The sequence below is a fragment of the Harpia harpyja genome, chromosome 5 (assembly GCF_026419915.1).
Source record: "Harpia harpyja isolate bHarHar1 chromosome 5, bHarHar1 primary haplotype, whole genome shotgun sequence".
NCBI lineage: Eukaryota > Metazoa > Chordata > Aves > Accipitriformes > Accipitridae > Harpia > Harpia harpyja.
In genome coordinates, this window is record NC_068944.1 from 78,238,148 (window position 1) to 78,255,623 (window position 17,476).

At 52.5% G+C, this 17,476-nt stretch overlaps 1 protein-coding gene across 4 annotated transcripts in view; it reads right to left on the reverse strand.

Annotated features, from left to right (window-relative positions):
* Positions 1 to 17,476, reverse strand: part of ZC3H3 (zinc finger CCCH-type containing 3) — a 179,910-nt gene that overhangs the window by 4,120 nt on the left and 158,314 nt on the right. For all 4 annotated transcript variants that reach the window (XM_052787849.1, XM_052787848.1, XM_052787847.1 and 1 more), the window contains 2 exons: positions 12,523 to 12,698; positions 10,567 to 10,775 (listed from right to left, as the gene is read on the reverse strand). In XM_052787849.1, coding sequence (XP_052643809.1) covers positions 10,567 to 10,775; positions 12,523 to 12,698 — 385 coding nt within the window. The remainder of the gene's footprint in view (positions 1 to 10,566; positions 10,776 to 12,522; positions 12,699 to 17,476) is intronic.

The window sequence follows — 17,476 nt, forward strand, 5'->3', positions numbered from 1 at the left end:
AAATGCATTCCTCAAAAAATCAAGGAGGGCAATAACGAAATAAAACCAATATAGGTTGTAAAAGGACTAAACTGGTCCAGTTTCTCACCTCGGGTGGAGGGAGATGCTGCTTCTGGAAAGGATGGAGCAGTGGAGGCCTCAGTCCGCGGGGGTCAGCCGGGGATGGGCAAACACTGAATCCCGAAACTCCCTGCCACGAAAGATGGGGCTTGCGGGGGGGACCTGGAGAAAACAGGGGTGTCACTTAACCCACCCCAGCAAACGAAAATATATTTTCCGCTTTTGTGCATGGGAGATCCTGCAAATGGCGTGATCAATCTTGGGTCGCATCTCGCGTGCCTTCACTCTCTCCCCCCGCTTTCTTCTCTGCATTTCAGCAGCCACGCAATCCATCTTCCAGGAACCAGGTATATAATTTCTAGTTAGCGAAAGCCAGGCTAAGAAACCCCTTTTTCATTACGATGATTGAACAGCTTCCAAAGAGAAGAACTGGGGCTGGATCACGAGCTTTCCATCGAAAGCCGGGCGGCTTTTGCTGAGCTTGTCAGCCTCGCCAGAGAATTAGGACTTCCAGCGCTCTTCCTCCTGATGAAAATCAACATTTATTTTGCCTAAGCCTAAGAAGGTGTCAGGCAGACAGAGAAACTTGCCACTCTTCACGAGGAGAAGGGAGGGAAAAGAAGGAAATCTAATAGAAATATATTATCAAGTCCGAGGAGTGGACAGTGCAGTAAATCACGCTTCAGGTGGCACCATTATATTTTTCAATAAAACCTGGCCTTCCCCCAGACGCTGCCGAGCCGAGTGGCTCCAGCTGCACCCAATAGGAAAGTTAAAACAAAATTTGTTTCATCCAGATGCTGATACAGGGGGATTTAAAGGGATTTAAAGGTGGGGAACCCCCTCGGATGGGGGATAAAAGGAGGTGGGTCTGGTCCTTGTCCCCAAATCCTCTCCCTGCCCACTGTTTCTGATTGCGGAGGGTTTAAAAAATTGCTTGTCTTCCCTCACTGTGAGGCTGGGAGGCAGCTGGGGAGTGAGAAAGTGGCTGGAGATGTCCCACATCACTGTGGAAGACACCCAAGCCCCAAAGCCAGAGGATACAGGGGAAGACGGCTCGCTTGCAGCTTTTCAAACTCCACCATCCGGCTATAAAAAGCTTTGCCGGAGGGAAAGCTGGTTATATTGATGCTTTCCCTTCCCAACCAACCTCCAGCCTGATGGGATGTTTGGTCTCCATCGCTTTCCCGATGCTCCTAAGGGGTTTTGTCCTCTCCTGCATCCAGCCGGGCTTTAGGAAAGGGCTTCGCATGGGGCACGGTACCCGCAGCTGCCCTGCTCCTCCCTGAGAGCTAACCCTGTCTGAAAATGGCCCCAAATAAAAAATATAATCCCATTTCCGAAGGAGAGCAGGCTAATGAGGTGGCTGCAATTAGCAGCTTTTTTAACAGCCAGTCAGCTAATGCTCTGGTTATTAATACAGCAAAGGGGATGCAAAAGTTTCCACGCAACAGTTCGGAGCATCAAGACGCATCCCAGCATCGCCCTGCCGGATGCTCAAGGTTTAACACCACAAGAAGAAATGTCCCAACCCCCCACACACGCTTTTTTCCCCCATTCCCAAAGGAAAAATATCTCTTAACCTCTTCCCGGCACGCTTTGGGGGAGCCTGGAGGCTGAATCTGCCTTGGAAATGGCTTTTCCTTTGGCAGCAAAAGTGCTTGGCTGAGAGTCAGGTCCCAGAGAAACTTAGGCTGGGAGATGCCTTTTTTTAATAAATTAAAATTATTATTATTTTTTAATAAAGCCCAAGAACAAAAGGCGGGGTGGAAAGGCCAGCAGCAAGCGCTAAGCCCCAGAATTTTCAGCAAATGATTTTTCACATGGAAGAAGCAGCTGAGGGGCTGGATCTCCTTGGCTTGATCCTGCACTAAATCCATCCGGTGAGACAACCTGCACCAAATACTCACCCTGCTGCTGTTCCACCCAGACCTTCTGCCCCTCAAGTGAGGGAAACATCAAGGCTGGAATGTCGTGAGAAGCTTTGTCCAGAAGGAAAAATGCTCAGATCTTTTCTTGCTTCCTAACCAGGATGTCTGAAGCGGGGACGGGCTGCGGTAGATGTCCCACCGCTGCCCAGCAGTGCCCATCTCCTGCCATGCTTGCAGAGCAGGACATCTGTGCCAGGAGGTCCTTTCTGGGTCTCTTCTCCTTAATTCCTTCTTTTAGGAGGAAAAAAGCAACCAGAACACCAGCCATGAGCTGCAGTGGTGGGAGAGGGGCTTTGTCGGCTTGCGGGCATGCAGAGATGCTTTGTGGTCTGGTGGTACACGTTGACATGGCCATGATGACGTATGGTGAACACCACGTTTGTCCTTTACTGGTGAGCTGAAGCTTACCCTGAAGAAGATGGATTTTCACCATCTCGGAGAGCTCTTCCATCTCCAGTTTCTAGGTCATTAAATAACTCAGGAGTGGAACAACAGGGCTGCCAAGTGGCAGCGGGATGAACAAGAGGGGTCTTCAGAAATCCTGAGTCAAGTCTAAAAGCCCTGGTCTCCAGACCCTCTGCCACAGGTGGACGAGACCCTAAAAAATGGGTAAAAAATTAATATGGAAGAAGTAGATTTCAGTCCTGGCAAAGGAGTGAGACTTGGCAGGTCTGAAAGTCGCCTGCAAATCGATCAGGGAAGAGGATTGGAAACATGCAGGCGACTCGGTCCAGGCAGAAAGTAAATCAGAGAAGAGTAATTTCGACAGCCTTTTGTGGGCTAAGAAACAATGATTCTGATTGAGAGCGAGAGCCCAATTAGAAAAAGTCACAGCACTCATCGGGTTTACTGGAAGTTTCAACTAAATTGGCCACTTTGCAATAAGGAAATTAAACAGCAGTGAAGTTTCGGATTTTTGGACCTTTCCAGAACCACCAAAACTGAGGAGATCCAACCCCAGCCTTCAACAACACCCATGTTATCTGCAGCACCCCAAAGCCTGATGGTACCCCAAGCCTGATGGTGTCCTGCAGCAGGATCAGGGCTTTAGTAGGGGATGGAGATGGAAGGATGGAGGGATGGAGGCAAGGGCTGCCAGATATAAGGCATCGCTGCAGAGGGACGGGCAAGGTCCACCCAGGAGTCCCCTTGGTGAGGTCCACCAGCCTGAGTACCAGCCCACCTATATCTCTGGGCTGGGAAGGAAGCACCCATGACCAAGAAGAAGATGTCTGAAACCACTATCCAGGGTGTATGAAAGCAACCGAAACCTCCCCCACTGCAGAGACCTCCACCACCAAACAGCCCCCAAACCCGTAAGGACCTGCTGACTCAGGAGGAGAAGATGCAATTGCTAACGACCCGAGCAGATCCAGCCCGTTAACAGGAAACCAATTAGACTGATATGTGTTGTCCTGCTCAAGGGATGGGTGCAGCCCGCTACCTGCAGCTCGATAGATTTTTGCATTAGGAAAAGCAATTCTATTAGAGGTTTGTTAATTCATTTATAAAAGAGTTTTGATGCTCTCTCATTAAACTCTCCCTGCATGCCTGATGGCATGCGTCGGCCAGGGGGCTGGCGAGGGCAGCAGCTACCTGCAGTGGGATAACCCAGCAAAGGTGAGGAGGAGATCCAAGTGAGCACAGGAGCATCCCATCACCACCTGCCAGGTGCATGGATCACCCTCTCCATTACCAGAAAGATCTGCCAAGTGCCAGGAGAAGAGCTGGGAAGGTACCACCAAGGTCCACGCTGCTCCAGAGCCCTCCTGGCTGATGAGCCATGAGACAGGGAGGGTTCATGGGTACCATCAGGAAGGAAGATGGAGATTTCCTGCTCCCTGTCTGGACCCTGCTAATTTATCCTACGAGAGCAGAAGACCTCAGGGGAAGACTGATTCAAGGACAACAAGGTACATCAAGCATGCTCTTAACTCCCTTTTCCTTTCCCTGCAGACTTCAGGGCTTGGTGTCCTGCTGCCCTTCCTCTCCTTAGCTTGTCCTTGTCCCTTTGGTATCATCTGCTGAGGATCTGGGACGTCCTGTAACTCCCATGAGCTCTCACCATGACCATCAAAGTGCCTTCACCTACTGCTGCTATCTCCTACCTGCCTCCGAAGAGGTTCTGCCAAGCGACACATCCCCAGCCACATGTCCTTGACTTCTCAGCTGTCACAAGCAGAGACATGATGAGCTGGACCTTATTGTCGAGGTTGGACAGGTTTAAGCAGGAGGTTGGACTCAATGTCCTCCCCGGGTCCCTTCCATCCTGTGATCCTAAGGGTTGGACTTGGACCTGAGAATGGCCCAGGATTGCAGGGGAAGGAAGATGACTGTGGTGTGGTCAACCCGTACAAACTGGTGGCATCTCCACGGGGACTGAGGAAAAGGTCCTGCCACGTGGATCCTGAGTCGATCGGTCACCAGAGCAGAATGAGGGGCCAGCGGAGGAACCTGCGGAGAGGGAGAAGCTCTGGCGGCAGAAGACTTCGTGGCATCTGCTTTAGCAGAACTCCATCATGGGGGCCCACGGGGCACCAGCTCGCTCTGCCGCAACACCTCTGAGCAGATGGCACGTGACATGCAACAGCCTCGGTGTCGGCACATGGATGCAGCACCCTGGCAGCCACACACCCGCGTGGAGATCACGTAGCTGCCCCCAAAACACAAAGGAGATGGTTTATCTGCTCCTCTCATGCCTGAACTCATCCCCAGCCCTCCCACATGTTTCCACCCTGCAGCTCCTCGAGCCACCCACAAACCACCAACAGAGCTTCAGAGCTCTTGCTAATTAGAAGAATACGGCAAATGGGGAAATTGAGGCACGTAGAAGTCAAACACCACTATCCTGCTAAAACCCCTGTTCCTGCATAAAGAGTTCAGTTGTTGCTCTTGCTTGCAGAGGCTAAAATTACTGTGATTGAAGATCTCAGATGATCTGCAACCATCTCCCATCAGTCTGATCTGCCCCAGGCACCCATGAGAGGACCAGGAGCAGCCCTGCGGAGCCCCTTGGCTCTCTGCAAGCGAAAGGCCACATGGGAATAACCCAAGGCAAAGCAGCCCTCAGCCCGTCATCTCCCTCACTCTTCCCAACCTGGTGGGTGGCCAAGCCAGGCACACATCTCAGTGGCCCTGAGATGTCACAAACCACCTCACCGGCCACTGTCCCACAGCCCGTATTAGATGGTGCACTGATCTGGCTCCACAGCTTGCTGAGTTTCTTGCTGCTGTGAGCACCCAGGAGGCATAAAGCGAGCAGGGGTACAGCAGAGTCAAGGAGTTATTGCCACCCTTTGGGTGATGCACCAAGACCTTCAAGCAGGTTCCTCAAAAGTTGGGAGGCCCAGAAAAGAGCTTCTCCAGCACCTAGGCCAGATTCTGGGGAAGAGATGTCCATTCCAGTGACCAACTCTCCAAGAGAGCCTGACAACAGTTGGCCATAACACCCCAACCAGCAGTGGGGGAGACCTACCAGGACCCTGCTCAGAAAGCAGGTGCTGTCAATGACAAGTCAATGGAGAAAACCTGAAGGAGAAATATATAGAGGAGGAGAAGAAAGCCTGGGAAGACTGTGTGGGACAGAACAGCTGCCCTCAGCCAAGTCATGGGAGATCCAGAGGCCATGGAGGTGGCCCAGCTGAAGAAGAGGCTGTGGATGTAGTTCCACCCAAAGAAGAAGCCATGGAGGTGGACCAGCTGCAGGAACAGCCATTGGCCTGTGACTTCAGCCACTGGCCATGACAGCCAACACCTTTTCCAAGAAGAGGCAACGAGCCCTACCAAGAAGGCCAAGACCTCTGCTCCCTACCAGCTAGGACTCAAGGTCCTCAGAGAAGTCCAAGGTGGCTCAGATGCCTCCTGAAGGTAACTGGGCTGGAAGAGACAGAACTGGGGTGTTTCTGTCTGGAGAAGACTAATGGGGAATTGCTGTCTTCAACTACCTTCAACTGTGTTCAAATAATCTCTGTCTTCAGTTACCTAAAGGAGGTTGAAGATGGAGCCAGACTCTCCATGAAGGTGCACAAGAGATAATGGATCAATATAAGAAAACTATATAAAAAATTGTTCCCCTGGATAAACAAAAGGCTTCAGATTTATCATGAAGAAGTCCGAGTTCAGCACTGAGGTATGCACTAAATGCTTCATTAGCAGCGCTTTTCAGGATTGGGCTGATTTGGTAGCGCTGTGAAAATACCCAACACTTGCAAGACCACACCTGGAGCTCTGCGGGCTCCTCAGGACAGAAGGACACAGACATACTGGAGTGAGTTCAGTGGAGGCCACCAAGATGGTCTGGATTGGAGCACAGGATGTACAAGGAGAAGTTTGTGACCACACAGAGAAACCAGTTCCCTGTATTTTATCCACAAAAACATTTCCTCCATGACCCTACCAAGAGGAGCAAACTGCACTAAGTCCCGATGGAGTCAAAGCTGACAGCGGATGCTGGCTCCTATTATCCCAGGACAACCCCCTTGTGTCCTAGCCCTCCAACCCCAACCACGCAGATGGTCTCTCGAAGGCTCCAGAGCATCTTCTGCCACCGGCTCACACCAATCAGAAGGGTTGGCTGCCCTGCCTGGCTGTCAAAACAAGTTTTGGATCAAAGAGCTGGTGTCAGAAGCAGCATTAAAGGAGATGCTACAGGCAACAGGACCTTCGGGGCAGCCGAGGGGGACCAGCCGCATGCACGCAAGGACTGGCAGCACCGGCTTTCTCCGAAATTCCAGGAACTGGGGATGGCCAGACCAGGATCTGGGACCAAGGGGTTGCCCATCCCCGCAGTCACATGCCCTGTTGAGGGTGGCTCTCAAGCATGGGTCCAGCCTGGCAGAGAAGAGAGGAGATTTGCATTTCCAAAGTTATTCCTCCAGAAGTGAAAGCTGTAAACAAACCCAGAAGCGCTGCACCTCCACGAATTCCTCCAAAGCCAAAGCGTTTGAGCGTGCTCAGCGGAGCCGTTAAAAAAGACTGTAGCGAGCATCTTCCATTAACGTTACGACCGTGAAATATGACAATAAAATGATAGCCGTATGGTCGCAAATTTGCAGCCCGCCGAGTTGCTAGGGGTTTATCGTCACTCAAACGTGCAGAGAGCTGTAAAATGTTTACAGAAAGGGTCGTTTGCAGCTATAAAATCCTCTTTTCTCTCCTAAACAAGGCTGAGTGGAGCCATTTACAAACCCCTGAATGTTCATCGGGGGAGAGGGGAACATCTGTTCTCTCCAGGAGTTTTCAGTGATCTTCTCGAACAAATTAACTAAAATGGGTGCTTTCTAATTAAATTAGCACTCGATTGGAATGGTTTGCATTGGTGCGCTTGCTTACAATTAGTGCGGGGAGGCCAGTTAGGCTCCAGCGCAGGCTATTTAACTGGAAGGTGAAATATGGAAAGGCCCATTACCTGGAAACGGGTGTTGGAGGGGTAGGGGAGCCCGTGCTCCCTCTGGCTCTGCCCTCCTGGATGGAGAACACAACGAGGTGAAGGATGAGATGCCACCAAGCCCACCCTTCCTGGCCAAGATGCTTGGCTGGAAGTGGTTTGCTCTCCCCACGCTGCATGGATGGGCTTTTCGGAGGATGCTCGAAAAGCACCAGCGCCCTCAAATGACTCCTCCGACCCCAAATTACAAGGCTCCTCTTGCAGGTTGGGAACCCTGCCCATGGGAGGACGACAGCAGGCTCCGCTCCATGCACGCCGACCACATCACTCCTTTCCAGTCCCCTTTTTCTATATCCCAAGGCCAGAGGCTGCAGAACCCCACCGAGACCCCCGCAAGCTGATGCTGTTGCACATGCTGGTCCTTAAAGGTCATCTCCAAACCCCCACTCCATCCCTCCCGCACACAGAGCCAGGGTTTTTCTTCATTCCTGCTGCATTTACCAGTATTAAAAGGGCATTTTCTCAAATTGTGACCGTTTAACCAAGCAATTCAGCTCACTCCGTAATAATAACCTGTCCTCCTCCTTATTTACTACCCAGCCAATTTGCGTGTCACCTTCAGGCTTTACAAGCAGAAACCGAATATTATCCTTTATACAAAGGCTGCAGCGGGGAAGGTGCAGACCCCCAAATGCCATTGCCAACACCAGCTACTACCTAGAGCTACACAAGGACTCATCCTGACCACCCGCTTAGCTCAAAACAGCACCTCAAGCTCACAAGCACCAGTCCTGGCTTTAAAGGTGATTTGGCCACCATGAAGCATTTGGTCCTTTAGCAGCATCAATGGCCTCATCCTGCGCCCTCTCAGGATGATGGCTTCTTAGTGGCCAGGGCTCCTTTTCTCTTGTTAGGTTATGGTGGTCCCCAGTTGCTGCTGTGTCCCAAAGCCCCTTCGTTTGTGTGTTGAGATGAGACATTAATTACTGAGCGCATCTCAGCACCGGGCATGGGCAAACCCAGGCACCGAACAGCATCCTCGCGCCTGGACTCATCGTGTGCGATCGCTGCATCCCTTTGGCAGGGGAATTGCTTCATCATCAGATGACTTTACAGTCATCTGCAATTCCTGCCTGGTTTTCCTTTCCTACGGATCCTCCAGCATCTGCTTTCCCAACGCCACATGCTCCCCGGGCAAAGGCGAAGGAGCACGGAGGGATGCGCACCCCGACCCCGTACCCGCTAGCTCCCTGTAGTCTTCCTCCTGACATCCCTGGACCGAACCAGCTCCTTCTACTCATCCTCCCACCCAAAACGGCTGGAAATCTTACTCCCCTGAATGTGCAAACCGGAGTTAAGAGGAAAAGGATGCCCTCACTGCCAGGATGATGCCTCCGCCCTCTCGACCGAGTTGCTCCAGGCTGCCAAGTGCAATCCAGGGCATTTCAACAACTTTCTTGTCCACGGATTAATTGCTCTGTCTTCATCACAGAGATAAAAAAACCCGATTAAGCTGCTGCTTTGGGAGCGCTTCCCTGGCCCTGCTGCCGAGATCAAAAGGGAGTTGAACCAGGGCCAAGGAGAGGGAAGGAGGGAGGTGTGCGGGGGGAAGAAATCCTTGGAAAGGGAAGCCGAGTGCTTCACCCCGCGTTGCAGAGAGGAGCTTTCCCAGCCGGAAAAGTCCCTCGCTGTTTCCACCGCACCGCTGTTCGACAGCACAAGCGCTCGCCTGTGACTTCAGGAATATGTTGCTAATCCTGGGAATTTTCTTTCCGACAGCGTTAAGGCATCTCAGCCCTCCCTGGCTCGAAGTGCTTCGTGGTCGAGCCAGGCACAGCCTCGCAGATCCGCGGTACCCGCTTACAGATGACTGGGCAAACACCCCAGCCCAGCTTTCGGTGCTGAATTCATCCCTTCTCCCAGCGGGATTCTGCTCTGGCTGCACGCTCGGGATCAAAGACGGGGAGGGATGCTCCAGCCCTTCGTTCATACTGAGGCACATCTTGTGCCAGCCAAGCTGGCAGTGAGGATTTCATCATTACTGCCACAAAATATTTTGATTTCTGAGCCAGATGCTGCCTCTCTTTCTGCAATGGTGCTCAGGAGATGCCACTGCTGCACATCCCTCCAGTGAGGGACGGGAGATGAAAAGGAAAGCGTGAAGCATCGTCCTGTCAAAAACCGCCCACCCAGTGCTGGGAAGGACCAGGCATGATCTCTGCCTCTCCATCTCCATCACCTCTGCTCCTGCAGACTCATCCCCAGAGTGCCCCAAAGTCCTGTGCCTTCCTGCAGAGCTGCTGGTGATTAAAGGACTTTCCAGTGTAGGAGCTGAATTAGGAGAGGAGGAACTAAGAAAAATGTTGGAGAAGCTGAAATGCAGCTAACCTCCACCACGAGCCACTTTGCAGAGAAACAGAGACGTTTCTTCTCATTGCTTCAACAATTTTCCCCTGCTTTTTTTTCCCACAGTCAGTTCAGTTTCAAACAGTTGAAACATTTCCCTGAACTTTTCCAAAAATCAAAAAAAATGTCGAGGCAGAAGCTGTTTGCTCTCACTTGTTGGAGTTCATAAGAAGTTTTGCTCATCCTAAAACTGCATTTTTCAAACATTTTACTGATTTCGCCCGCCTTTTAATAAAAGAATAAAGCAAATCATCTCAGACTAACACGGCTCTTCCTTCTAGCTTGCAAGCTGCAAACACCCCAACCCACCTCCCACCAGGCATGTTTTTATTTCAAAGCTTCGAATCTATTTCGCGCCAGGAAACACGTGCGATGGATGGTCCAGAGGTCCTTCTGTGGGTCCAGCAGTAAGGCAGAGCATCACTGCATCCCTCCGAAACAGCCTCCTACTGGGGACCGCTGCTGCTCCATCACAGGAACAAGCCTGGATTCATCATCGAATAATTTATAGGATAAGGAAGGAAGCGATGATAAAAGATGGGGACAAAATCCTACCGTGAGGTTTTGGGAGCAGAGCCAGGGGCTCGTGTCCCTGTGTCCACAGAGATGCGAGTCCCTATTGCCATCCCAGTTTGGGCTCCCAGCGTTAACTGGTTTGGCGACTCATAAGGAACACTGATCCCACCAAAACCCACAGAGAGCAGCCTGGGAATAACTCTCCTGCTCAGTGAATCGGAGCAGCTCGGAGCACGTGGGAGCAAAAGCAGAGCAAGTGCTTCCTACCTGGCTCATCCTCCGGCTCATCCTCGTCCTTCTCCACTTTGCAGCCCTCATCACCGGGGGATGCTGAGGACTGGAGAGAGATGAAGGACGGCAGCTTTTGCAGCCAGCTGGTTGGTGAAGTGTCTGTCTCTTTCCAAAACTTCACCTCTTGCTCTGCACTGGAGGGTCCGGGTATTTCCCCATCATCATGGAGCTGAGCTGGATCATTCCTGCAGGAGGCAAAAAATAATAAAGAAAAATAAAATTATCCCTCTTGGCAACATCATGTGCAATGGAAGAGATTGGGGTAAACCACCAGAGCCGCACATGGAGGCTCTCCGAGCTCCAACCCAGGCTGCTGTGTATCCCCAATTTCCTGGGAGCCATCTCGGATTCAGCCAGAGTTTCTCACTCCTCAGCTGGATTCCCTGCCCTGCGCTTCCCTGCAAACTTTCCGGCTCTCAGATGCTTGTGGAGGCGCTGGGCTCCTGTTTGGGTGCCGGCTGGGCTAAGCGAGCAGAGGAGAGGGGAGATGGAGAGTGTGGAGAGCAGGGATGGCTCGGAGATGCCTCGCTGGGCTTGGCTCAGCCCCAATCTTGCTGCCCTCCTCCAAGCCCAGCTAACGTGACACTTCAGCTCGTTCAACATCTCCGACGATGGTGCCAATAAAAGAATAAAAAAAACCTCCCGAGCAGCTTCCAAGCTCGGGCGTGCTCCCTTCGCAGCGGAGGATGCCAGGAGCTGTCCCCAGGACGGGAGGGGGGTGCCTCCCCGCCGCCCAGCCCTGCGCTCATGCCTCCTTACCTAAAAAGAGCAAGGAGCTATTTTACACCTTGTTCACACCGGGGATGTGAGCTGGGTGTCATTCCAAGGCTCTTCTGTCATCCGGGACAAGTTCGGACAGCCCGCTAAGCGCTCATCCCCCTCCGCTACCTTACAAGGCAGGGTCAGGATGAGGCCCAGGACCAGGCAAGAGCATGGAGCAGATGGGCACAGCTCCCACGTCCCTCCATTTCCATCCCACCTTCACCCCCACGTCCTGCCGCAGACAGACGTGTAGGAGCCAAGCACCCAAGCTGGTATTTTCTCCTCCCACTAACCAGGACTTTTAGATTTTGGATTTTAAAGCCAAATTTCATTTTGGCTTTAATTATAATTACATTGGGATGTAGTCATTCTGTAGGCAGGGCTTGGGGATGAGGGCAGAGGAAGGCAAGGATGTGCCATGCTCAACAAAAATCTGTCTCCCTGGGGAGACGAGGATCAATGTGTCCCTCAGCCTGCGGGCTCCATCCCAGCACCCAAAAGCATCGTCTTTGCCCAGAGAGAGCTCAGAGAGCTTCCAAGGATTAACCAAGAAACCAGGCCAGCACCAAAAGGCTTTACAAAGCCTATTGTATCTCCATGTCCACCTCCACCTCTGCTTCTTCAGGCAGTGAGTCCAGTCCTGACGACAAGCCCCCCCCATACCACGCCAAGGGCTCAGCTCTGCTCTCTGCCGTGGACTTGAGGAAGAGAGAGGAAGAGGGATGATGATTTCCAGTTTCCCACAGAGCTATGGATAAGCTGTACCCACTTTTGGTGGTGGAGTCTCCACCAGGGCTCCTCCGTCTCCCAGGAGGAAGGTCTACAAAAGCCTCAGAGATACCCGGAGGTGATGAAGCCCTGGGTGGCACATTTCTAAGGGCAAAGATACCCACACTCAAATGGCACACATCGGGTAGCAAGATGCGAGCTATCCTCTCTTTCCTCTCCATCAGCTCTGCCTGGAGACCTCTCCCCCAAGTGCGGACTCTGCTCAACCCTATTGCTCGTGGTGGCTCTATCAAGAAGACACCCCAGTGACCCACATCAGCAACATCTTAAAATAAATCAGCACACAGATGGATACACATCTGGAAGAGGAAGCATCCAGAGCAGGCTGGGAAGAAAACTGTTTTAAAAGCAGCAAAGCAAGTTTCTTCTGCTCTTTCCTACCTGCCCGTCTCCTCCCAGACCCGTCTCCACTTGGAAGGGGGTTCGTTGCGGTCCCCATCTTCTGCCTCTCTTGGGTGACGCTTCTTCTGGGGGTGCAGCAGCTTGCACCGGGCACCCCTGGGGCAGACACCTTTCTTGGCAAAGTCGGGGCAAACCAGCGTGTGCTTCTTCTTGCACTGTGAGGGAAAAAGAGAGCAACATTGGGAAAAGCAGCCAAAGCCTTGCGGGGAGCACAGGTTCCCAGAGCTGAGTTCCTTCAGGTGGCACCAACACGTTGCTAAAGGAAGAGAAGGATGTGTTGGTGCTTCCTTCGCCGTATCAAAATACTATTCCATGACAAAATACTATTAAAAATAATACTCTTCTCTGGGAGACATTACACACTCACCCACAGCTTTCCAAGTGCCTGATTTTACAGACCCAAACCACCAACGTCTTAACAGCAATGATCTACCCGCAAAGTGGTGATGCTGGGAGGTCCCAAAGAGGTTAACTGGGCTGGAGAAACCAGTTTCATAGAGTACACGGGTGTTTCCTGTCCCAGACATGCTTGGGATGTGGAAAGGAGCAGGGAAGAGCAGGAATGAAGCATGTTCATGGACTTATTTGGGACTGCTGCCTGGACCACCTTGCTGCTGAAACTGGCCCAGGGCTGGAGCTCAACCTGCTCTGCTTAGGCCTTGGGAATGAGCTTGGCCAATGCTCTCCTGTCCAGGGCCACGGTCACAGCACGGCACTGGCAAAACGACAGCATCAAGACGTTCAGCCCTAAAAGCGCTTCTGTGCTCCCAGGCTGGCATTTTGGTGGCTCCAAGCAGCAACGCTCACAGCCATCCCCGCAGCCGCCAGCTGTGCCGGTGGGAGGGAGACATTGGCAGTGCTCCACAGCTTCCCCAGGACAAGGCTTTCTGCTGGGAAATGGCAGGTTTTGGCAGCAGGAAAGGCAGGAAGAGATGCAGGCAGGGCAGAGGAGATGCCTTCAGGTGTGATTTCTGTCTGGGTGGCTGGGAATGTTGGCCAGGAGGTGGGAGAAAGAACAGCCTCTCCCTAATCTCCAGCTGTTCCCAACACCGTGACAGCAACACGCAGCAATTCAGAGAGCTCATCCCAATGTGTCCCGAGGGATGGAGGGTAGGAGCAGGTCCTGGAGCTCTGCCCAGCCCCATGATGTCCAAGGGGACCCATTTCCATCCAGGATGCTCTGTCTCATCCCACCTGATGATCCCACCCTGGCTCTCTCAGGGCGACAGGCATCACACCGCAACACCCATGACAAGACACAACCCAACACACAGGGCGCAACAAAGCGTCCACAACACCAAGATCCATTCACCTGTTCACCTTCTCCACCAGCAAAGACGTAGCCTGCTTTTTCCCCACGTGGGTCCTTCCACGCTTGGATGCCCACGCTGCAAACCTCCTTGCTACAGGGTAGCACAGATGCTCAAATTTTGCACAGGTTTGGGGGAAAAAGGGACAAATCCATGGGAAGAGAAACACAGCGAGGGTTTCAGCGTGATCATTCTCGCCTGTTTATAAAAATGCGTCTTCCCAACAATGTGGGAAGTAGGTGAGCTCCTGCCCTTTTAATGCAACTTGACTTTGGGGGCATGGGAGCAGCTCCCTGTGCTGACCTTTGGGATTAAGCGGCGGCCCCGCTGAGCCGTGGAAGCTTTCTCCTCAAAAGGGCAGAAGGGTTCGGCAGCTCTGCCGCCTGGGGCCGGTTGTTGAAGTCAGCAGCAGAGCAAGGAGCTCGTCTGCTGGAGGTTGGGGATGGCACTGAGCCGCAGGAGGGCTGGGGATCCAGATGGACACACGGACACTGGCTCAACAGGGGGGACAGCACAGCGACAGCACTGCTTTTCCACTGAAAATTCATTTAAAAACCCAGTTCCTATTACTTTCCCCCTCTATTTGAAGAAGCTTCAATGGCAAGTAAGTCTACAAGCCAACAGGCAACCTGAAAGCAGAGTCATCTCTAAACAGTGCCCAGGTTCTGCCATTACTCCAAAATCCTGTGTTTCATAGCAACATAGAATCACAGAATGGTTTGGGTTGGAAGGGACCTTTAAAGATCATCTAGTCCACCTCCCCTGCCATGGGCAGGGACATCTCCCACTAGATCAGGTTGTTCATAGCCCCATCCAACCTGGCCTTGAGCACTTCCAGGGATGGGGCATCCACAACCTCTGTGGGCAACCTGGTCCAGTGTCTCACAACCCTCACAGTAAAGAATTTCTTCCTTATGTCCAATCTAAACCTACCCTCTGTCAGTTTAAAATTGTTACCCCTTGTCCTGTCATTACAGGACTTGGTAAAAAGTCTCTCTCCGTCTTTCTTATCAGCCCTCTTTAAATACTGAACGGCTGCAAGAAGGTCTCCCCAGATCCTTCTCTTCTCCAGGCTGAACAACGCCAACTCTCTCAGCCTTTCTCCACAGCAGAGGTGTTCCAGCCCTCAGACCATTCCCGTGTCCCTCCTCTGGACCCGCTCCAACAGGTCCATGTCTGTCTTGTACTGGGGACCCCAGAGCTGGACGCAGTGCTCCAGGGGGGTCTCACCAGAGTGGAGTAGAGGGGGAGAATCCCCTCCTTCGACCTACTGGCCACGCTGCTCTGGATGCAGCCCAAGAGATGGTTTGCTCTCTTCCACCCATGGACCAGCACTGGAAAAGCATCACTAGAGACTAGAGCATCCCAGCCGTGCAGGCAAGGCCGGCTCCTGCCTGTCCCAAGCTGGTAGTAAAGCTGATGCTTATTTTGGGTATGCCATTCAAGAGCGGGTATGGGAAAACCATCTCCTCCAGCGCAGAAAGATGTGTTTAAGCAGCCGTTCTCTTGCAAACCACTTAGAAAACACACATTTGAATCAAGCAGAGGTTTGGGAGAACAGCTTTCACTATTCCCCACCTTTTCCCTCCCAAATCATGCTGGTCCGGACACCTCCACCTGCAGATAGGATATGGCCCAGACCAAGAATAAATGCTTGGAAAAGGCAGTGACAGGACAGCTTTCAAGGGCAGTAACTTTTCCCAAAATATTAGCGAGTAGAAAAGCAAACCCCTCAACCTGATAATTGCTTTAAAAATAAGTGAAACAGAATTAGGGGAGAGGAAAAATAAAGGTACGGCCCATTAGGGATTGAAGGCTGGGATGAATGCGGGGGCTGCCGGGTGACGGAGAGCTGGGGAGGTTGAAAGCTGAGATGGCGCGGGGCCAGCTGAGATCATCTGCATGGACAAGACCTGCAAACCCCTATGGTTTATCTTCTCATTCCCCTTTTCCCCACACGCTTTGCCCAAAGCCATTCTTTATTTGGATGGGCAGCAATGGATGATGATGCCTGCCTAGAAATTACACAGCTCCAGTGGCATGGGATGGGCAGAGCTGCCAAGCCTGTTTTGCCAGGCCAAGTGGATCCCAAAGGAAGCATGAGCAAAATCCCAGGATTTCATGTTTCATACAATATCAGGTTCTTGGGCTGTGTGCCAATGTTTCTGACCGGCATCAACATGAAATAATTCCCATATTGTCCTTATAGCTGGGGCCAGCTCTAGTTCAATGGCATCCATCTCATGTGACAGCAAGTTGTCCTGATGTTGCATCCGATCTACTGCACGCTGGAAGGTTTCTAGTCCACCACCACCTCCAGATCTCCATCCATGCGATGATGGTGACACCCTGAAACCTTCCTATTAATTACAAACACACCTGATGTCGATTATTGCTATTTATTGCCAGGGCAGCAGCTCTTCAGAGCCTCTGCCCAAGGATGCAAGATCCACTTCTGTATAGTGGTTTCCAACACAAAATGGACTTGGAAAGGAGAAGAGCAGGAAAAAAGAGCCCTGGCCTCAAAAAGCCACATGGATGCATCACCCTCGCAGCCGGCGGTGATGCTGCTATGCTGGGGAATGATGCTATTTTAGGGAAAAGCCAAGAAACATAGCTGTTTCTTCCCAGCAGGGCACCCGAGGGACCAGTTACAAATCCTCGTGGCGGGGGGGATGGTGCCATGGTCCCGGCTTGGTGTCGGGATTGGGATACACCACCTGCCCAGTGCTCTCACCGGCACTGACCTCCAAGTCAATCATTGTACCAGACCACATTTATTGGCTCTACGGCAAAGAGATACTTAATAAAGAAAACAAACCGTGTGTGACTAATCCCAGGGTTGTGTCCTCGGCTCAAGTTTCTAATGGCTTTTCCACGCTGTTCCCAGCGCTCGGCCCTTCTTCCGTAACACCTCGTCCATCACCGCTGTTTTAGGGCAGGGATGGTGAGGCTGGGATTGCCTCCCCGCCGGGCTCGGTGACTGGAAAAGCCCCTTCTGTTTATTTACGGCAGCTCTTCTGCTCTTGCCCTGCATGCCAGAGCAAACATGCTGGGGCTGGGTTGCTATAAGGCGGTTTGCTGTCCGTCGCGTGTCAGCCGGGGTGAAGCCGAGCAGGGCTGCGGGGGTGACGGGTGCACCCTCATGCTGGGGGCCATCCGATCCCTTCCACCTGTCAGGGTGGCTAATTATACCCCCACGGGACCCCCGCCAGCCCGCAGGTTGAACCATAAAAAGGGAAAAAAGCCTCTGGTCCTTTCCAACAGAGACAACAGAAAACCCACAGCACCCCTAAAAAGCCCTGGGGAGAAACCCTACGGCTACGTCGGGTGCTGATGAGGATGCCATCATCCTGCTGGTGCTGTTGCCATCCCGGTCTCCCTGCTCCGGGGTTCCCCTCGCAGCCCAGACCGGCAGCAGTGCTCGGCGCTGGGACGGTGCCCGGCTGGCAGCCCCCGCGGCCGGGACTCCTCCCTGGCTGCCAAGGCAGCTCTGGGTGAAATTCAAGGTGCCGCTAACGACCCACAAAGCCTTAAATGGCCCAACGGACCCCGACGCGCACGGGGAGCCGGACAGGGATGAGGGGGTTTGCAGGGCACAGCCTTCTTTAGCACGGACCTGG